Source organism: Tasmannia lanceolata, unplaced genomic scaffold (genome assembly GCF_043159265.1).
Source record: "Tasmannia lanceolata isolate RefF3 unplaced genomic scaffold, GAP_Taslan_0.1 ptg000008l, whole genome shotgun sequence".
Lineage (NCBI taxonomy): Eukaryota > Viridiplantae > Streptophyta > Magnoliopsida > Canellales > Winteraceae > Tasmannia > Tasmannia lanceolata.
In genome coordinates, this window is record NW_027518685.1 from 34,772,632 (window position 1) to 34,795,933 (window position 23,302).

At 40.4% G+C, this 23,302-nt stretch overlaps 1 protein-coding gene across 1 annotated transcript; it reads right to left on the bottom strand.

The window, feature by feature from the left end:
• Nucleotides 1-20,778: 20,778 nt before the first annotated feature.
• Nucleotides 20,779-21,783, bottom strand: LOC143883591 (uncharacterized). The gene is made up of 2 exons (XM_077386931.1): nt 21,534-21,783; nt 20,779-21,440 (listed from the first exon to the last, which is right to left on the bottom strand). The coding sequence occupies exons 1-2, from the start codon at nt 21,539-21,541 to the stop codon at nt 20,891-20,893; spliced, it is 558 nt and encodes a 185-aa protein (XP_077243046.1). The 5' UTR covers nt 21,542-21,783; the 3' UTR covers nt 20,779-20,890.
• Between the last annotated feature and the right edge of the window lie 1,519 nt (nt 21,784-23,302).

The following is a 23,302-nucleotide window of genomic DNA, read 5'->3' on the forward strand; positions in this document are numbered from 1 at the left end:
GAGATCAACGGTCAAGATTGTTGTAGCGTTAATCAGATCATCCAGGACCCTTAGATTGGATGATTTCAGACGGCGTCTAGATTAACGGCTCACGTTAAATACTACACTTTAAGAAATTTAAGAGTTTTACTTTTAGTAGGATATTTTTTTAGTCTTTTAGGATAAGTTTTGTAGGGGAGTTATTGCTTTTCTCTAAGTCTTTTGGATGTGTGAATGTGGAGAGTTTTCAGGAGTTTTTTTATAAAGTTAGAGAAATTTTAGGAAGTTAGAGTTATTTTAGGAGTTTAAATTTGTTTAAGATTTTAAAAAAAAAATAGAGTTAGACGAATTATGTAATCTTTTAGGATTTTTCAGAGAAAATTTAGGAGTTTATTTGAGTGAGACGTCCAAAAGTGGTTGAGAATTTCAATTTTAGGAGAATTAGAAAAGTCCAAGCAGAGTCTATAAATTGGGTATTTGTAAAACGTTTTTTTAATCTTTTAATAAAAAATTTGTCGTTGCCTTTGTTGTTGCTTTATTACCGTTGTTGCTTTCCGAAGCCGCACAGAGAAGAGCCATCTGCTGCTCTTGTTCCTTTTTATTCAAGCCATCTGCTGCTTGAATTTACCCCATGCCCCCCAAAAGCCACCTCTATATTCATCTTGAAATATCTACCCCAAGCTTCATTAATTTTTAGCCCACCAATTATCTGCACATGCGTTATGGATTAGTTAAAGTTAATCTGTATGTGTAGTTCCTGACAAGAAAAATACGTTATGGGTCGAAAAGGTCAGTCCTCAGACATCCTTGTCATCTGTCGTTATCGCAATCAAAGCTTTATGTGCCGTATAAACAATTTTTACTGAAATATTTTTCCATCCAAAATGAATTTTCACCATTTGGTAAACTTATTTCCATGGATTTTTTCCTTCCAAAATTTATATATTTTCCATTTTCAAGAAAAATTGCAAGAGTGCCAAACCTTCAAATTTTTTTTTCATAGAATATAAGTTTCAGTAATTCCTTTCCCAACATCCAAACATCTCCTAAGATTGATAAACCAAAGTCTAAAGAAAAATTAAAGATTAAGAAGATGATAGAAAATAGAGTTGTCTGCGCCTAAGGGTCCAGAGGAATTTGTTTAGACCTAACTAAAGGGCTCTACTTGCCTTTAATTTATTTGTTCCCATGGAAGTACTCAATGATCAAAGTTATCAAATTAAATAATGGGTCCAAACATAAAGAATGTTAAAGCCATCCTCTCTTATTTATGCCATTCTTTAAGCCTGAATTGCATGTGCAAACAGTGCAAGAATAAAATAAAGGGCAGTGATATTCTCTCTCTCTCTCTCCCCCGCCCCCTTACGTTTTCTGTGGAGTTTTAATGGTAAAGGAAACGTTAAAAGTGGTGAATTTATCCTCGTGCAATGAACCAATCTCACGGAAAACGTTAAAGGGGGTGGGATTTTATCCATTTGGCGGGGGGGGGGGGAGGGGGGGGTGGCGTGGGGTGGGGTTGCGGTGGTGGGTGTCACTGCCCCCCAAAAAATGAGCTATTGGTTAAATAATCCAGTTCAGATGAAAACAGGACCTAACACCAAATTTCGATATCGACAAGTTGGCATTGTTGCTAAAAAATGCTTTAAAGGACGTAGTTTACGTTAAAATATGAGAGAGAGAGAAAGAGAGAGGGAGGGGTGGGGGGATAGATTTTAGCTGGGCCAAGGAAGATCCAAACTGTTCATGTATGTTGTGTGAATTCACTCTTTTATAGAAAGGGTGAATTAATTGTTCATTTTCACATTTATGTAACCCAATATTCATTAATGTCAGCAATTTTAATAGCTGCCCTTCAAAACGTTTTGCTAGGCGGTAGACATGATTATGAAGCCATACCAACTTGACACAACGTGAGAATATACATTAATTATATATTCCCCTTTTCTCGTCGTTAGTACTGAGGAATGAAGGCTCTATGTATCCTTATGACTAGGCAAAACTCTTTGTAAAGCAATGCTTAAGAAAATATGGAATATCTTTGTTTTAAACAAGCTTACCTCACATCAATAATTTCTTTTTCAGTCCTTCTAACGTTCAAGAAATCCAAACCTGTAGGTAAAGCAAGCTAAATGATTCAAGCACTAGGTAAATAATGGGAAGTGATAGATTCGCCCCTTTTTTTATTTGCAACCCCCTCTAGTGTATTTATTTATTTATGACTACTCTTTTACACTAGAGGTGGCTATCCCAAGTAAAAAAGGGGGCGGATATATCACTTGGCTGAATAATGAAGAGTTTGGCCTATGGCCCCACCAATCTCACATTGTCCCTTGTATTTGATGTCTTTGCTTCCAAACAGTTATTGAAATTTATTGTTCTGATCAACTAATCATGTTCAAGGAAAGCCATTTCGCCAACCACCTCAGAAGAATCAAATGAACAAGTTAAAATCTGCTAAAAAGTGAGCCCCTTTGTGGCTTTTCTTCTTATAAAAGTGAACCATGAAATGCTTTTCCTGTATTAAAGACATGCTTAGCAATAAGAGTTATCACATCCAATTGTTGTACATCTTTATCTCTTCTTGTAGTACTTATCCTATTTTTTCGAGATTTATTTTAATTATACAAAGCCTATGTATCACAATAGTTAACAATTGGGACAGGTTTAAAGGGCCTAGCTTAATGCGTTCCATCAATTTTTGAGGTTTTGATGCATTGGTTAGGTTTCCATTATTTAGTATCAGAGCAACATGTGGAAAGGGCACAAAGCCGTCACAAAGTGGACTACCGAGGATGGTGGATGCGGAAGTGTGGCGAGATGTTACAATCCTAGGTGGATGTTACAATCCACCTAGATATGAGACTAGGTGGGCTCAGCTTTGTATGATAGATGATTAAAGGGCTTATCCTAACGTGTTCCATTAGCTCTATAGTTTTTGACATATTGGTTAGGTACCCAATTAAGACCCCATTTGGCTCTCAATGTGGGCAAGAAAGTTAATTATTTTACAAAGTTTTAATTCATCTCTTGATCAATGTTGAGAAAATCCACCAGGCAAATACGATCTGATTGTGCACAAATTAAACGGGAAAGTAAAATAAACAAGCAACACTACAAGAAAAGTGATATTCACCGACGGTCATGACCGTCAGTGCATATGCCAATGAATGTCGGTGTAACTTACACCGACGCTTTTAGTGAGCATCACTGATACTACCATGCCTAAAGGTATTTACCGAAGTTTCTTGCAAACCATCGGTGTTTTCATTTATATCGGCGTTTATGAACGTCATTAAAAATTCAAAACAAAACATTGGTGTTAAGCTTATCACCGACGCTTTAAGTAAATCGTCGGTGTATTTAATATATACTGACGCTAAGGACCGTTGGTGAATATAATATAAAGCGACGTTATGTAAACCGTTGGTGTATCTCAATGCAACGACAGGAAGGCACCGACAGGAAGGAGCATTGGTTAATACATCCTTCAGCGACATTTTCTAAGTGTCGGTAAATACACCGACGGTAAGGACCATCGATGAATATACTCTTTCGGCGATGTTCTGCAAGCCACAAGATGAACACAAAGTTTTTATGTGGTTCGGCCAAGCCTACTCCACGGGCGAGAAACACGATTTCCCGCTATGAGAAAAACAATATACAAGGATTACAGTGGATTAAAAGCCAAACCGACAAACCCGCAATCCTTTCCTTGCTTCTCAACCCAAGATCGTACACAAGAGATAACCCAAGAAAAAAACCCTAAGAGAAAACCCACAAGAAGATCCCAAGAAGAAACCCAAGAGAATAGCCAAGAAAAAACCCCGACAAGAAACCCACTTCTTTCTCCCTTTTTTCTTTATCTCTTTCTCTCTCTTCTTTCACTTCTCTCTTTCTCTCTCTTCTTTCTCTTTTCCTTAAGGCAGCCTTCACACACCCCAAGCCTTCACACACTCTTGTTGGACACAAGAAATCCCATTCTCGTTGCTTTTATACAACTCAACTCAGCTAATCCTTTGTCCCAAACTAGTTGGGGTCGGCTTTTCTATAGGATTTATTTCATAGAAAAGTGGCAAAGTTTACAACCAGCTGCCAACCTGACGCCTACCCTCCTCCTTTATCCTGGCTTGGGAAAGGCTGTGAAAAACACAAGCGGAGTTTTTGTCATTGCTTTTATAAATTAGGTTATTAGAGAACCTAAAAACACAACTGTCTATCTCTGCTAGGGAATAAGGCGACTTTCCCAACAATCAAATTGCATATCAATGGATTAAATTGTTTTTCTAATCCAAATACTTACATAAGCTAATGTAAGCTCCTATGATTAGGTTCAGCAAACACCAGGATATGCAATTTACCCTTGGTTTAGAATATTAGGCTAGTCTCCATGGGATTGACTAGTCACATGGTGTGTTTGTAAATTTCCATCAATGATTCTCAAGAACTTATCAAAGGTAGATCAATGGTTGAGAACTATCCAGACCTAGGCGAAATTTTTTGATTCCGACCGAAAACTGTAACGAAATGGGTATAAACACCGTTTCGTTCTTTGTTCGAAATGGCCGAAATTCCGTATTTTGTCTGGAATTTGAAATTTTAGTGTTTTTTTTCTTCTAGTGATCTCCTTGTCTCTTCTTGCTTCTCTACTTGTCTCCAAAATGGCTAAAGTAAATGTCTTTACTATTTTTAATGTCTATTTACTTAAGATTTACATGTAAATAAGGGCCCGTTTGGATACCTTATATTTTGTATTTGGATTTGGAATTGAGTTTTGAATACAAAATGAGTAGATCCGGAAGTTCATGTTGAGGGAGAGAGTGATGGGGAACGGTACTTCCTAGTGGAGGGGAGAGGTTGAGGAGCAAAGAGGGTAAAGGAAATTGCCAGATTGTTGGCTTTCCAATTACTTATTTCCACAGCATATTCAGAAATCTGATTTTTTTCACTATCAGTCGCTGATTTTTTCAATTTTAAAAATCTATAAATTCTATTATGTCCAACCATTATTAAATCCCAAAAGTCCTATAAAAAATCTCATAGCATGGTCTCTAAAATTTTGTCATCTTCTCAGTCACTAGTCAACACAGGCATCTCAATTGATATAGATTTTCCTTTAAGTTGGGTCTTTTATAGTTTTTATTCATTTAATTATTTCTTATACTTTTCTAACGATTTCTGAATTTTTTGGATTTTTTCATATTTTTAACTATTGAAAAAACTTTCCCTCGCCATAGCGGAACAAAAAGTTTCGAATGAAATCGGAACGAAATGACCTAAATTTCTGAAACGTTCCATTCCGGTTGCCAAAACGAAATGCTGACCGAAACGAAATTTACAACTTAAATCCAGACTAAATATGGTTGATGTCATCGGGCATAAGCCTGATTCACCTTAATTAACAAATATTCATTAAGGTGAATTAGAAATAAATTAGAAATTTTCATTGGGGTAATTGTAGGCCATTAGATCAAACAAGATCAATGGTCTACAATTAAGGGATATAATTTGATTTGATAACAGAATATAGTGATGATTTTCAGTTTTTTTATTCCCCTTTTGGATACAAGGATTTTTTAATCTAGGATTGTAAAATCTAAAAGTTGGATTTATAAGCTAAAACCTGGACTCTACATTTTCAGGATTGTAAATTAATCTAGGCTTAAGCTAATACAATCCATGTTTTAGCTTATAAAATACATATTTTAGCTTGTAAAATCCAATCCTGTATTATAAAAATCCATGTATGCAAACGGCCGTTTTAGTGTCATAAGAAATTCTCTTAAAATATTTTTCTTGCTTTTGCCTGAACAACTTAGTTTTGATAAAGAAAACCATATTCTCTTTGATAGCTTTATATCAGCAACCAAGATAGATTAGTATATAAGCAATCAAGAGAGATTACTGACCTAGGAGACTTTTGTCGTAGGTGCATTAAATGGACCTATGACATGGTATAAATTTTGAAAAAGGGTCAAAAGAAAATTTGAAAAAGTGACAAATTTGGCAATTTGGATTTTAAGGGCCGGATTGGCCAAATGGTCAATCGGAGTACTCGGAAGTGGTGATGAATGATGCTAAGGTACGGTGAGTCTATAGAAGTGATTGGATGGTTGGGATCTTAGAAATTTTTGGATTGACCGATGCTTCAAATCTTTAGATTTGTGCGTAGAGGCCCATCGGAACCGTAATTCCGGTGCGAAAGTGGACCCGAGTATCGGAATGACCTCCATTGGATGGTGTGAGGGGTAAAATCGGTATACACGGTATCGATCCTTAAAGTCGTTCTCCATCACTCGACCGGGTCAAATCAACCGTCACAAGCAACACTCATTAACGAGTCACAAAAAGATCCCCTCAACATTTATCTTTTGCTCGGTATCGAACTTCTAGGGAACCAGACACAATGGCGAGAATCTCACCATTAGGCGATCAATCCGGGCCACCGTTATACGTATGATGCTCTATTCAAATTCAAAATGTCCTCACCATCCAAGATCTCTGCCCAGAATCACAGGGAATCGTATATCCACGATCTTATCCTCCATCCATCACGCCCCACGTGGCAAAGGCTTGGATATCGTCTACAAGATCTGAGTCTCCACCCCTATAAATAGGGGTCTACGCACTCAAGCAAAGGCAACTCGAAATCAATTCTCCTTCTCCTTCTCCTACTCTGGTCGGGTAACTTGTCTTGGCCCTCCCCCTATCCATCGTCCATTGTCTGTGATTGCCTATTTCGGACTTGAGTGTCGAAGTAGCCATCCGGAGCCACAACTACGGGCCCACTGATGCTTTTTATGTGAGTGTAGGATTACAGGTTCTGCTAAGCTAGAACATGGAGTCGAATTTTGGGCATCATCAGATTGCACCATCCTTGGGACCGATGCCAAAATCGAAAGCTCCCTCTCAACCTAATGGTGGAATGGTCACGAGAAGCCAAGCAAGCCAACGAGACCAAGAACAACCCATGGAGACAGGAGAAATGGTTGTCTTCGGCGATGCTCCGGTCACTATGACCGCCTTCAACCAGTTCACGCAACAACTTGGAGACATCGTAACCGCTCTCCAGCAGGTACTTCAAAGACTCCCTTTGCAACCAACGACACCAACCCCACCTGTGGTTCCGCCCATTGAAGAAGTTCTCCCCGTCGAAGTCTCAGAAGAACAAGAATCCTCAGAAGGACGAAACCCTCGGAGTTGGAGACCCTTCCAACACCAGCAAGGATCGGCATCAATCACCAGTCTGCTTCCCAACTACTCCCGCAATAATCGCCAGCGAAGACGCAACGATCTAATAGCAGCGCCAACGCTGGCAAACTAGACCCATCAGATGGATGACCAAATACCTCCACCTGCTAGGAGAAGTCCAACAAGAAATGACTAGGTGGAAGAAAACCCCACCATCATGGCTGATCTCCAACGCTAGATAAGAGAACTTCAGCAACAGATGAGGGCACCATGTGACCCGGACTTCCTGGGAGAGTGGGATAGCGAGGTTACCTCCCCATTCGTCCCAAGGATTGCTGATGCTGTTATCACTACGAACTCGGATATGCCTTGTTTGAATCTCTACGACGGATCGTCCGACCCTTCGAAATTGCTCCGAGCTTATCACCGTGCGATGGTACTCAGGAACGCATCAGACGCCACGATATGCAAGGCTTTCTCTACCTACTTGAAGAAAGACGCAAGTAACTGGTACAGCCGATTGAGACCCAACTCTATCGAGTCGTTCCACAAAGTGGGAAAAGAGTTATCGCCTACTTCATGAACAATAGGCCCCGAAGGAAACCCGCTAATGCTCTTTTGGCTCTGCGACAAGGGAAGGACGGAACTGTAGACACCCCATTTTGACCGGACCCAAGTTTGCTGTGTTTGTGCAAGACCCTACCCAATCAAAGAGTTAGGACCCCAATTTCTACCCTAAGATAGGTTAGGGTCTCCCTAAGATCCCCATAAAATTTTGTTGAAATATGAGCTTGTTTGCTTAGTAAACGAGCCAAGAGAGTGAGCGCAATGCAGACCGAAAGGGGAATGAATCATCTTAAAGGTGGCTGTCCAGGGAAGGAAAGGGGATACCAAATATGCGAGCAAGGGGGTTGTCCACAGAAAAAAAAAAAGCAAATATATCATTTTGTTACAAAATGGGGGTTGAAATAGCCCGTTTTTGTCGCGGCCGATTCGTGCGCATTATCATTTTTTGTGCTCCCATTAAAATTGGTAGTGCCAATATCAGCAGCTTTCTTTTATGTATATAAAAAATTAAAAAAATCAGAGGAAGAGGTTTTTTATTCTCGTCAGAGATTTAGAGAGAGGGTTTGAGAGAAAAAAAAAAGAGATTGATCTCCTTGCCCATCTTCTCTGATCGATTTTCCGATCGGATCATATTCGCCGGCAAGCCCCATGGATTCCGATGAGCTCGCCTCATTTTCTGGTTATCAATCGCTGGCCATCGCCTCTACCACTGCTCAGAATTGATTTTCCTCTTCAAATCTGTCCGTGAAAGAGAAATCTCAGATCTGAGAAGAGAAAAGGAAGAGAGGATTTTCTTCATCTTCGTTAGAAAAGTTTCGAGAGATCTGAGAGGGAGAAAAGTTGCAGACAGCTTTCGATCTCCTTCTCCAGCAGATCAACCGGCCGGAATCCAAGCTCTGATCGCCAGGTGCTCTGTCTAAAATCCTTCTAGTAGTCCCTTCTTCTGCTTTAATATCTTTTTCTCCGATCGAGATTAGCCAGATTCCGGCTAATTTCTGGTTGGATATTCTCTTCAATCACCTTATCTTCTTCCTTTACTAGTGCCAGTTGTTGTCATTTTCCTTTCCTTTACTATCAAAACCTAGATCTAAACCCTAATATCCAGATCCAAACCGTAGATCCATTATTCCATCTCAGATCTAAACCTTATTCTTCTATTCTGGATTAATTTCTGTGGTTTTTGTTAGAATCTTACTATTCCTATATATCGAATTTTATTGATTCAAGCTCAGATCTGAGATCTCTTCCTCTAATTCCATTACTTCCATGTCTAAACCATAGATTTAGCTTTTAATGTTTCGAGCTTAAAATACAAGATCCAAGCGCGCAAGGTGTGAATCAGAGCATGTTTTAGAAGAAGGGACAGGAGATTGGATCTGATCCAAGGTACCTTACGGTTTTGATCTCAAATTTCAGGTATGATCCTTGGTTCGTTACTTTGTGTTCATGTCGCTGTGATTGAAGGATGATGCATAACTTAGATTTAAGATTTCCTTTTAGGAATTGTTGATGGATTGCATTTTATTTCTGTATGTTTCTTATCTTGGCTGATCCCGTTCATTTTTATTTTTTTTTACGATTGGCTTGAGTATTCTCTTGTCATAGCTACAAATATTGCTAGCTAAAATATTTAAGAGAAGAAGAAATCAATATAGCAATGATCTGTACTGTAAGATGATTTGGTTTCTTGATCTCTAAATAGTACTTTTCTTTGAGACTCACTCAGCAGCATGTAGCTATGATTGTTTCAAGCTCTAATTATGACCGAGGTTCTTTACGATGGAAGTTCCATATGTGGATATGCATACATGTTATAAATCCATGGTTTTACTGAGAAGTTAAGAGTTTCATTTTTGGTTCCTTTAGAGGTCTGTTGGATATTAGAGGAGTGATTTATATGAATCAGTTTTGTGTGTGTGATCATGTGCGGTGGATATTTGAATTCTGTTCTTCGAAGATATGCATAGCTTGAAAATCATTTTGGCTGATTTATTTTTAATGCTAATTGTCATAAAAATTTTGAATTCTTGCCAATGGTATTGCTTATCTTCTTCTGTGTGCTGTGTTTGGAATAAGGGTATTGATCTTTACCATCATAATCTGGTTATCTTGTTATTCAATCACTCCATCTATGTAGTATTTGTATCGTACCTGGTTGGGGACATGTATTTTAATTTTGGAGTCAGGTCGTTGTAGAGAGGTCCTTTACTTGGCCCTAATTCTTTTAAGATGTTGGTTTACCATTTGTCTATAAGGTTCTAACTGCTATCTTACAGTTGCTGTCTTATGTTTCTAAGCTTTGTAATTGTGGTTTTTAGTTGAGCTAAAAAGCACGTATCCGCTGTACATTTATGCTAGCTATGTTCCCTGTTTAGATTTTTGTTTGCTTCATTTTCTTTTAAATCCCTGGTTAGATCTTCAGCCATAATTTATTTTTATAATCTATTCCCAGTTATGTTAGTACTCTTAAAGATGGTAAGAAAGACAGTTCAAGGTTTAACTTACTAGAGAGATTCATGTGGTCAATGTTTTAAAAATTGCACTAATCTGATTTTACTGTTTGTGGGGAATGATATTAGTTTAGACATGTTTTATGAATTGCAGAAATCTAGTTACTTGCCTAGACCATATTCGTTTCGGATTGCATTGGTTATTCATGCCTTCTTGATAAAAATGATAACACCTATGATAGCCTTTTACTTTGTTAGGACTTGAGCAAAGGGCAGCCCTCATTTGGTTTTTGAAACATAATGATATCTATAGCAGTCCTTTCTTTTGTTTGGTGATGTCGGATATTGATTCCTCATTTGGATGTTGAGACATGATACTCATAACGGTTCTTATCTCGTAGTGGAGATATGTATGTGAGAGTGTGAATGGCTGTGTGTATAATTTCAATTTTTTTTAGCACAATTCAAGTACATGGCGACACTTTTTGTTATGGCATAATTTCAGCCCCTGTTTGGTACATTTCAGCCCATGTTTTGACATTGCGCAGCCCTGGTTTTCTATAGATCAGTCCCAATCTTCTGCACAAAATTAGTTCACATTTTGGTCCAGTTATTACCCCAAGTTTCTGCCCATAATTTTCCCATGTTTGGTACAGGTTTTAGCTCATTTTCTACACAAGATTTTGCCCACAAATCTGTCCCTGTTTAACACAGTGCATGCACACAACTCTGTCCCTGTTTGGCACAGGTTCATGCACACAAATTTGTCCATGTTTAACACAGTGCATGCACACAAATCTGTCTCTGTTTAGCACAGGTTCACGCACACAAATTTGTTCATTTTTAGCACAGTATATGCACACAAATTTGTTCATTTTTAGCACAGTATATGCACACAAATCTGTCTCTGTTTGGCATAGTTCATGCACACAAATCTGTCCCAGATTTAGTCTCAAATTTCAACACACAGTTGCTGTCCTATAAGCCTATGTGCTTCACTGGTGAAATTTTTGTTTGACAAAGGCACAAGGCTGCAACCGTACTAGCTATGTACTTAACTGTAGGGGTGTAAATGGATATTCGAAAATTCGATTACCGTCCGCATTCGAATCCGTTTAAAGCGAATATTATTCGGATCCGTTTCAAGCGGATATTATCCGAATCCGTTTATGAGATATCCGGCTCTAAGCGGATGCGAATCTGGTAAATGGTATATCCGATCCGTTTAACATCCGAATCCGAGAAGTAAATTCTTTTTATTTATTATTAATAATATTATTAATATTTATTTTTAGTAATGACACACTATCTTTTGTTTCTAAAAGAAAAGTGAATTTTCTTTTTAGAAAAAAAAAAACAAAAAGTGTTCTGGGTAGGAAATGAAGTAATCTCTCATTTTAAGGGCATTCTTAGAGTTTGACATGGCGTCTTTATGAAGCAACAAATGTGGGCTGTAGGATGAAAGAGACAAATGGGTGGTGATGATTGAAAGAAGATGTCATAGTTTCTAGAGAATTCTAAAGCAAAAAGGCCATCTAGGTCATTGATGGTAAATGGATGGCTCAGATCAATTTCTCAACTTATGGTTATATAAAAACCCAAAATGCAATTAAAAGAGGGGACTTCTAAGGTTTACAAAGAGAAGAAGCAAGAGAGAGGAGAAAGGAGGAGGCTGAGACACCATCTTCGGCATTCCTTGATGCCTCCAACCCACCAAAATCCACCACCACCCCTCTCCACCTCCATTACCGCCAGTCACCTCCATCTTTAACCCAATCCCCATCTCCATCCCCATTTCTCTTCATCTTCCACAATCAACACTCTCACTTCCCCTGTTCAAAATAGCCTAAACCCATTCCATCATATAAAAAAAACCAAAAACCAAAAACCACTACCAACACCATGATCCATCCCCATCGCCTCTCTCTCTGCCTTTGTTTTAAAAGGAAGAAGAGGATCTCATATATTTTAGTTTGAGAGTTAATTTTGTGAAGAGAAAGTAGATGTCTGGTTTTAGGGTTTGGAAAATTCATTCGAGAGGTAAGAAGGAGAAGAAAGATAAAGTGCTGGAATAAAATGTTTGAATTTACGGGATAAACGGATACGGATAATATCCGAATTCGAAAAATATCCGGCGGATACGAATTCGGTAATAGATATTAAATATCCGTCAAATTCGAATCCGAATCCAAATTCGGATAGTCTATACTGTAATCGAATTCGGATATAGCCATATCCGATTCGAATTCGGTCCGTTTACACCCCTACTTAACTGTTAAGGCTTTGGGGGGAATAGAAGCACATAATTGATGTCTATAATTGCATATATGCTGTCCTGTAGTTGCTATACTTTGTAATTATGAGTCTGGTTTAATCAAAAGAGACATGCCTGCTGTCCAACCAGAGAATGCATTTAACAGTAGAAATTTTGTTTGCATAGCTGCTGTCCATTATGATTTATTCTTATTGGTAGCAGGAAACAATATTCGTTTATTAACAGGTCATTCATATTAACACGGTTTGAGGTTCAATATAAAAGGAGGTTCGATACATTCTCATTGTCTCAGTTTTGAGAAGTGTTGTCCATTGTTTGTCTTATCATTATGAAGATCAATTTTTAGTGTAGTTTGGTTGAGAGATTCTATGAGAAAATCATGTTAGCTCATGTTTTTGTGAAATGTTCAGTTAATAGAATTCTGATCATATGGGAGCATTGTGTTAGCTCATATTTTGTAGGTAAGTGCTAACATCGTTCTAATCATGAGGATATTTTGTTCGAACCTTTACAACTTTTGTTATTCTTCTGTTAAGAGACTGATTTAGTCTTATTGGTGTCTCGTCTTTTATCTGAGGGCAATGATGGCGATAGTCAGAGCCTCCCCTTTAGAGAGACAATTTGTGTCTCTATAGAGCAAGCCCGGCCTCAGAGGACTTGCTTAGTCCAAGTAGTGTTCCGCTCTTTATTTAGTAGACTTCTCTAGTCTTTTAGAAACCATTAGATGGTAGTTTCTCTTCCTCATTTAGGAGACCATATGGTCTTATTAGCGAGTTCCATTCTAGGAGACATGCTTTGTCTCGTTAGGCAGCTCTCCTTTGGGAGCAAGCCTCGTTGCTTAGAGCCCGCCTTTTCCCATTGGAGGCATACAGTGCCTCATTTATAGAACATCCCCCGTTTGTCTCTCTTTTGAGCTAAAAGACATGCTATGTTTTATTTGTCCCCCTTTATAGAGTCTTGGAGAGTCTTTGACTCATTTATCCTTTTTTAGTGGTAGTATTTGAGAGTCATTGACTCATTCCTTCTTTAAGTTGTAGTATTAGAGAGCATTTGGCTCATTTGTCTTCTTTGGTGGTTTTTATTAAAGAGTCTTTGACTCACTCGTCCTTCAGGTAGTGTTATTAGAGAGTCTTTGACTCAGTTGTCTACTTTAGCGATATTATCAGAGTCTTTGGCTCATTTCATCTTTTCGTGGTATTATTAGAGAGTCTTTAACTCATTCCTCCTTACATTAGTAGTGATATTAGAGAGTCTCTGACTCATTTAATCCCTTTCTTTAGTTGTTAGTTAAAATTTTCTTCATAGTGTTGTCATTACTCTTTTTTATTAGAGACTAGCACAGTCTTATTAAAGCTTTGCTTGGTTGTGATCTTAGATCATCTCATTACTTTTGATAGCTAGCTTATTCGGTTTAGGGGTTTCTCCTGTTGGCCCTAGGGTTTTCCACCCTGAATCCCATAAGAAATGAAGACCTCAGAAAGAATGGAAACCCCTACACCCTGTAAGAATCTCAAGAAGGGAAAGAGGATGTGAAGGGCAAAGGGTTGGCTCAAGAAGCATTCCGTCATTGCCCGGGTCCGAGAGGGAGCTCTTGAAAACGGATATGAATGCCAACCATAAGTGATAACCCAGATTCTAATGAAAATTCCCAAAACAGGAGAAAATCCTTGTAACCTAAATTTTGACTTAGAACTCAATAGAGAGGAGGAAACAAGATAAGGAGGGAATCACAATATCAACAACTAAGGGGTAAGGTGCTCTTGACTCCGAGCTGTCGATCTCCAAAGGTGCGCACTGCTAGCGCCATACAAATAACAAGGGGTAGTTATCAATGATAACTACATGCTTAGAGCTCATTAGGGGAAAATCGAACATCAAATATTGGAAGAAATTCCCCTCTTTGCATAGCGCTCTATATAACCCTCGACGCTCCCACAAATAAGATCAAAGGGGCTTTCAATACTTCCTCGTGGCTGACGATTGAAGTTTCAATAATCAAAGCTGGACCCATACGTAGCTTTTGAAATGCAGTTCTAAAGCACTCTCCTACCTGTCCCAAATCCGAGTGTTCCTATACTAGGAAATACTCACACTCAAAAGAGGCATGTCAAAGATAAAATGAGGCAAAAGGAAACAAGCTTGATTCAGTAATACTGTCGTCCGATGAAGAGTGCTTGAATGATCTAAAGCAAAATGAATTCTAGATTTGATAAAAGAACCACCTTCTTGATATTTGGGACAAAAATAAAGGAACACCATAGTTACCTCAAAATGGAAATCCAAGGCAATCCAAGTATTCAAAAACTCAAGTCATGGCGGTAAGCATGCACAACATGTGATCTTATGATTTCGGGTGCTAATGTTAAACTCGATTAACCTCAACACCAACGATTAGAAATTAATATTTGGACTAATATGCTTTAAGAGTAGCATGACTTGCTCTGTAATCTCATCGTTCAATAAAGAGAGCATGTTCATAGCATTCCATACACGTAAAGTAATTGTTACATGTAAAAGGTGAAAATGACTACATTGCTACTATCAAAGGGTGGAAGTGCAAATACCAAATATCCAAGGAAATGATGTCATCACAATCCTACTCTATCCAGGGCATAAACTCATCTTGTCCGATCTCACTTTGGTATTCAACAGATAGTGCTAATATATCTTGATTTAGGGCTAACCAGTTATAAAAAGGAGAAGACAAATTGAGCATATACCGTTGCTAGAATAAGGTAGTGAAGATTTCTATGACCTGGATGGCATCAGTATGACCATGTTGACCATGTTATTGATAGTTGCACAAAGCCATCTTGTCGGGTAGTGATGACCTCGAACCGCCTTGACCGGAGTTGATCGTAGTCGGCTGAAGCTCCAATGGTAGTGGTTCCTAGCAGCAATGGTGGCGGATGTAGATTTTGTGGAGGGAATTAACGAACAGCAAAGAAAATGGCCGGAGAACGGCCGAAATTTGGTGGGTTAAGTTGATGGTGGAGGAGAGCAACAGAGGTGATGGGGAGTTTAAACTATCAGGATGAGGTCAAATGGGTAATGAATTTGAGGGAAATGATCGGAGGGAGTCGGAGAGGGCGGCTGTTGGGTCGGATTTAATGGGGCCTTGACCGGACTTGGGTAGGATAAGGCCGAATTCCAGTAGTATTTGCCAGAGAAGATGAACGGCTAAGGATTGGGATGGTAAAAATCAGTGGCGGAGATGTGGGTTTAGGAAGATGGATTTAGATGAGGATGGTGATGGCGGAGGTCGAGAGGATGGCCGGATGGGGCGGCCAAAGATGGTGATGGTCGAGCTTCCTTCCTCTGCCCCCCCCCCCCCCCCCCCTTCTCTGTAATTTTTCCTTTTAGCCTTTCTAGGGTTTTTCTCCCCAACAGCCGATGAAGCTTCCCCTCTCTATCGCAAAAAAACATCAGAGAATCAAGACCCTCCGTTAGAAACCGAACTTTAAGAGAGGGTAGATGAGAAGGGTTTGTAGGTTTTTTGGATAGGGTTTTGAAGGAGGAGATGAGGGTGAGATGAAAATGGATTTTGGGATCTTGAGAGAAGGGGTTGCAGAGATGATGGAGTTCTTGGTCGGAGCCGTGCTCATAGAAAACAACGTTAGAAGGGCCCCGAAGTGGGGACTCGGGGGCACCCTCCGACGCTCAAGTCAGGTATCGGTATCACAGATATCTAAGCAAGACTAATAGAGATAAGCATGCTTATGGGGGGAAGAAGAGTGTCCTTTTTCATTGAGCAAGGGGGTGCCTTTTATAGACTTAGAGTTCTTACACCATGTTTTGCTGTATAAGCCATGTGTCCTTGTGCATGCCAAGTTTTTAGCATGTTTGCCACTTGTCGGTAGTGCCTGCCATGCGTTAGCATGTATGCCATGTGTCTAAAGTAAAAGGGGAATTTATTTATTTTTCCCCCAACACTTGTCTTTATACTCCTCTTGATCATAATTAGATTCCTTTGGTATAAGGGTGACACGTGGCGAGCTCTAACGGTCCTACCGTATTTTCTCCCTATCATAATACCCCCCTACTCCTTTGGTCCATTAAATGGACCAAGGGAGTAAGTTCCTTTGTCCGGTCAAAGAATGTAGTGACGAGGGTATTAATGGAAATCTGGGAAGGCGAAGGGGCATGCTGCTACATTCGACGGTTCTTTCTCGAGGGGCCTTTTCTCTATCTAAGTGGAATAACCGTAGGGTGACCGGACCCTTGTCCTGAGGTCCGAGCCTTTTTTTGCTCGACCGGTCTCTTTTTCCATCTAAGTGGAATGGGAGTAGTAAGGCCGGACTCTTTTGCTGGGTTCCGAGCCTTTTCCCACTGTACTTGGCATTTTCCATCTGGTGGAATTGTAGTGGCCTTGCCGGACCCTTGTGCTGGGTTCTGAGCCGTTCCCACCGTACTTGGTATTTTCCATCTGGTGGAATTGTAGTGGTAATGTCGGGCCCATGTGCTGGGTTCCGAGCCTTTCCCACTGTACTTGGTATTTTCCATCTGGTGGAATTGTAGTGGTAATGCCGGACCCTTGCTGGGTTTGTAATAACTCTTCGAACTTTCTTTCTTTTTCCTCCTCCCTCTTTTTGTTGTTGTGAGGACCTGGAAAGGAAGGCTTGCTTGCTTCCTGCGCATATTTTATGTGACACTGTAGAGGGTGGTTGAGCCCTTTTGCAGGTTTCTTCTTGATGGAATGTTGTTGATTTGTAATTTCGTCGGCAAGAATACCTCTATTGCGCCCTTACGGGGCGTCACTTCAGGGTATCTTGTTTGTGGAAGGGTCATCTTCCTCTCGAGTGATCAACTCGGAGTTGATGGGCCCTGCCTGCCCTTTTAAAAATGACAGGTCTTTTTTTCATGGGGAGCGTTTTAGGGTATTTTCGGGGGGATCAACCCAGATGTTACCTCTGTCCCACTCCCTGTTTTCTTTCGGTCCCGCAAACATCACGAGCCGGAAAATGGAGATGCGCATAGCCTTCCTTTTTGCTGATAAAACTTTCGGAGGCTGTCCATGTTCCAGCTTCGAGGGACTAGGGTTCCGTTGATGTCGTGCCTCGTTATCTCCGACCGTATGAGGTGGGATCCGGGCTCCGTTGATGTCGTGCCCTGGTATCTCCGACCGTATAAGGTGGGATCTGGGCTCCGTTGATGTGTGCCCTGGTATCTCCGACCATATAAGGTGAGATCCGGGTTCTGTTGATGTCGTGCCTCGGTATCTCCAACCGCATAAGGTGGGATCCGGGTTCCGTTGATGTCGTGCCTCGGTATCTCCGACCGCATAAGGTGGGATCTGGGTTCCGTTGATGTCATGCCTCGGCATCTCCGACCGTATAAGGTGAGATCTGGGCTCCGTTGATGTGTGCCCTGGTATCTCCGACCATATAAGGTGAGATCCGGATTTTGTTGATGTCGTGCCTCGGTATCTCCGACCGCATAAGGTGGGATCTGGGTTCCGTTGATGTCATGCCTCGGCATCTCCGACCGCATAAGGTGGGATCCGGGTTCCATTGATGTCGTGCCTCGGTATCTCCGACCGCATAAGGTGGGATCCGAGTTTCGTTGATGTCGTGCCTCGGAGGGGTCTTTTCGGCGATGCTTAGCCTCGGAGAGGGCTTTTGATCTCGGCCTAGGACTTTATAGCCCATCCTTGCCGGAACTTTTAAGCTTGTCCTAGAGGAAGAACTTCAACACAAATATTAATCGTGCAAATGGCATTTCAAAAGCAAACATAGAATTTCAACAAGATAAAACTGCAACTAAGATATTTTGAGGAGAACACAGCTCTACGCATGGTTTAGAAACCTCAATAGTGATCATTTACTTAGCGACTTGAAATACTCTGTTGTCTACCATGACTTTAACCGCCGATGGTTAGTATGTAGCATTTCCGTATAAGCGCCCATTAAATAAATGGCCCGGATTTTTCAAGCCATTTAAATAACTCATAAGAATTTGAGTATTAATTATTATTTTGAGTGGTCTTTTTGGCGCTCTTTTGATCATTTGTATGTGCAGTCAGAGATCTTATACGGTGGTGTAAGAATAATAACTAAGACCATCGGTTTTGCTTTTACCTTTCTTAGTCTATTTGTAAAAGATCCTAGACAATGGCTTCAGAGTTTTAAGACCTACCTTTTTCTAATAAATGGTATTATATTAGACACTTTCCCACTCTTGCTTCTTTTCCAAAAGAATAAATAAAAGGTGCTTCGGCCCTCCTTCATCCCAATGTATGATAAGACAAGAGTCCTTGTTTTTCCTCCTTTAACACGCAAAAGCAAAGAGACACAAACAAACAGAGAGAGTTTTAGAGATGACCTTTGGCGAAGTCTATCGGCCGATGGTTTTGGGTTGCCGGTGGAGAGAAATATCTCTGACGCATTGATTGTAGCCCCGTTCGTGTTCGGGTCAAACCCTCCGGGCTTGTGTTCACCTAATCTTCAAGCCCACTATGTTGTCCTACGCCTCGGTATCTTTGAGAAGTCCAACATCTACATCCGACTCAGTGTGGAGCACATAGATGGTGCCAGGACGAGTCCGTACGCTTCAGGATCTCTACTTGGCAAAAGATCTGACAGCGGGCAGAGTTTTTGCCATCGCCATGAACGATTTTGATGTCGGAGGTGGAGGTGGCCGGTGGCTATGAAGGTGGAAGGATGAGAGTGAAGGCCGGATTTGCATGGGGCGGCCGTAGTAGATCCTTCCCCAAACCCTCTTCTCCCTTTTTCTACCTCAAAGAAAATCTCCCGCTTACATTATGGGTTCTGTTACTCAACAAAACCATTGACACAAAAGAGGAGGTCGTCGATCTGACTTGCCGGTTGAGTAAGGCGACGTGATCCTCGGATTTAGCTTCTTTGCCTGGATGATCCTCGGATTTTGGGTTGAACCTTGCTTCTTGCCCCCCTCAGGTGCGCTCTAATGTCATGCTCAGATTTTTTTTCTTTCGGGTCCCACGGATGGCGCCAATCTGATGATGCCGTCGGAATCCGGGTCCGCGATCGCGCGGTGGGTAGAGAGCCTCCACGGGGTCTGCAATCACAAACAAAGGGGTCAGGGGGGTCCGGGGTGGGTCCCGGACGACCACTTCGACACCTAAGTCAGAGTCTTGGCCAATCAATATAAAGAACAGCGAGAAGAGGCGAGGGTTTGGTCAGGTTTACCAAGGCCAAGGCACGGGTTCCTTTTTCGGAGTATGGGTGGATGGGTCAGAGGGGACTAACAGGGAGAGTGGGATTAAGCTCCCAAACTCCTCCGTGTGAACCACGTGGTCGTGGGTTCGAGTCCCACGGATGGTGCCAATCTGATGATGCCAAAATTCGGATCTGGGCATCGGACGAGCGCTATCGGCAAAACCAGCAGCTTAGGTTGGTAGAGCTCTTATTCATGGGTGCCTGCGCTCATAGAAAACGACGTTAGAAGGGCGCCGGAGTGGGGACTCGAGGGCACCCTCCGACGCTCAAGTCAGGTATCGGTGTCACAGATATCTAAGCAAGACTAATAGAGATAAACATGCTTATGGGGGGAAGAAGAGTGTCTTTTTTCATTGAGCAAGGGGGTGACTTTTATAGGCTTAGAGTTCTTACACAATGTATTGGTGTATAAGCCATGTGTCCTTGTGCATGCCAAGTTTTTAGCATGTTTGCCACTTGTCGGTAGTGCTTGCCATGCGTTAGCATGTATGCCATGTGTCTAAAGTAAAAGGAGAATTTATTTATTTTTTCCCCCAACACTTGTCTTTATACTCTTCTTGATCATAATTAGATTCCTTTGGTATAAGAGTGACACGTGGCGGGCTCTAACGGTCCTACCGTATTTTCTCCCTATCACATGGTTTTAAATCTTTGTTTCGGTTTCGGACTCAGCCGAAACCGAAATTTCGGGAATTTCATCCAATTTAAGACGAAATTGGGTAAAAAAACAAATTTTCATTTTTTTGTAATGAAATTTCCGCCGAAATTACAGATATTTAAAACCATGGTTTTAATACACCCAGCTTGCATATTGTTTTTTTTTTTTAATCGGCATGTGAGAGCTTTTTGGAACCCTAATAACCTTTTTTTTAGATCGAAACCCTAACCTCACGAGCTAAGGGTGAAAGAAAATAGCCTTTACCAACTGAGCTAGAGGTTCAAACCCCACTGTAATAACCTTACACAGCTCTTTAAACAATAAAAGACAAGAAGGTTTAGTGCAAATATCAAAACATGGTTTTGCTGATATCACTACCAGAAGAAAAAAAAAAAACACATCAATCCCAAAGAAGCCGAGTCTTCTGCCGGTGATTCAGATCAGACAGACAAAACCCACCACAAAAAAAAAAAAAAAAAAAAAAAAAAAAAACTAAAATAAACAAAAAAAAACGTTCTAATAAGTAATCAAATACAAGTTTAAAAACCCTAACCCTAAAGAAAATTAGGGTTAGAATCTAATGAGTAAAAGCATAGATGGCCGTAGAGATATACGCCGCAAGTGCAGTAGAAACCAACGTAACAAGCGCGGCCACGGCCCGAACCGCTGCCTTACTACCACAAGACAACAATCCGAGCCGAATCTGAATAACATCAACCATAGACAAAACCAAAAACACGCAACCCATAACGGATCCAAACGCGGATCCGAGCATCCCAAATCTCAGAACCTTGAGATTTATGTGGGCCCGAAAAGCTTCGTCCACATCCTTACTGTTTAGAAGATTGATGGCTAGTTTTAGGCCTTGGGCTATTAGGCTTGAGAAGAGAAAAAAGCTGAAGGAGACTACCTCGAAGAGGAGGAGTTTTTTTGCCTCGGTGGGGCCCGCATCGCATATGTCTTTGTTTTCTAGACTTTGCTGGTGGGGAGTGGTCAGAGAGAGGCCTACAAAGACAGCTATTGTGAAGAGAGAGTTTACGTTCACGAGCCCGTCTAAGGCTGTTACATGGATGCTGGTTGTGGTGATTGTTATTGATCTTTCATGTTCTTTTGGGTAGTCTTCGGATCTGGAGGGAAAAAAAAAAGTTAGTCAAGGTGTTTGATGAAATGCCTGAGAGAGAGAGAGAGAGAGAGAGAGAGAGATGGGGTTTAGGACTTACCCTTCCATGGTTGAGTGGAGGTGTTTGCTTGCTGGTGAGGGTGTGTTTGTTGTTGGGGAGGGCGAGATTGGGAAAGGAGAGGGGTGAAAGAGGGATGTGAAGAAGGGGAAAGGAAAAGTTGATTCCTTTTTTATTTCTTTTGCCTCACATCATCACATGGGAAGTTGATTCCTAAAACGGTGGTTATTGACTGTCCAAACGAATGTGATTCAATGGATGACTAAGATCTCACCTAACGGGTGCAATTTTGGCAATGGCTCGTTTGAAAAAAAATTGCCTTAAAGAGTTTATATAATTGGTGATTTTTCACCGACTAAATATGCTGAAATAACAAAAAGAATAATGATGTGGTAAGTGGAAACCCACTAGGACACCCTACATTAAGAAAACCAAAATACTCTTTTTGAAAATGTTTAGGAAAGGGCGGTGATAAATTTAACCACTTGAAGGATAATGATTAAATTCCCCATGGATTTTGATGCTACACCCATTTCTCCATGTCCATATGTACCCTGGTGAGGTCCAACAACTGAATTGTTTGGATCATTAAACAAGGTACACCCCACCCATACTTATTCTCTCTTTATCTTCTCTTTTTGAGCATGAATCAGTCGAGCCAATCTTTGAAGGTGGAAACCATAATATGTGTTTTTTTTTTAAATCACTTGAGCTTACTTCATATGAAAATCCAAAAAAAATCATATCCGTAAGATAATCATCACTTTCCAAACTATAGAGATTTTTATACAAGTTGTCATCGTATTAGATTGGAGGGCTAGGATCATCCGATGGAGATGATTTTTGAGGCACAACCTATTTACATTGAGGCTCAACAAATGAACGGTTTGAATCTTTGAACAAAGTGGCCCTGATGAATTTTCTAAAGAACATGCATTATATGATGTATGCAATGCCGTATAATAGCGGGCACCATTGTGTATTATGTACAATTGTAGCTGAGCTTATATTTTGAAAAATAAAATGAAGTCAACCTTGTTCGAAGATCCAAACCATTCACTTGTTGGGACCCAATGTTTCTAGACTCTGCCTCCAAAATCATCACCATTGATGATGTAATCCTGTAATTTGTAGATAAACTATACTATATAGAAGAAATCTCTATAAATTGAAGGGTTAGGATCATCCAATGTTGTTGATTTTTGGAGTACATTCTACCGTAAGATTCTTTACCGCTGATTTTTCTTTTTTCTTTTTTACTTTTTTTTTATAAATATCTTAAAGAAATCTCATTGTTCTTCTCTCTTTCTCCAAGTGGAGTTGAATTTTGTCATGGTTTTATCCAAATGTCGACATTTTAATAAAAACCTTTTCTTTTTTTTGCCTGAACCATTAGCCCATTTGGATACTTCATATTTTATATTTGGATTTGGAATTGAGTTTTGAATACAAAATGAATAGATCTGCCAGCTCATGTTGAGGGAGACAGAGAAGGAAGGGGTTACTTCCTACTGGAGGGAAGAGGTTGAGGAGCAAAGACGAAGGAAACTACCAGATCCTTGGATTTCCAATTTACTTATTTCCACGACATATTTGAAAATCTGATTATTATTTTTTCACTGTATTTGGAAATCCAAGGATTTGATTCGGATCCAAATCACCACGCAAAAAGGGCTGCAAATGTGGGAAATCCAAATCAAAATCTTCTTGGCATCCAAACAAGCCCTAAAGGCTCTGGTCACTTGTTTTCCGGGAAAGGAAAAGAAAAGGTTTCCCGGAAATATGACGTGGCATTAGGAAAAGAAATCTAG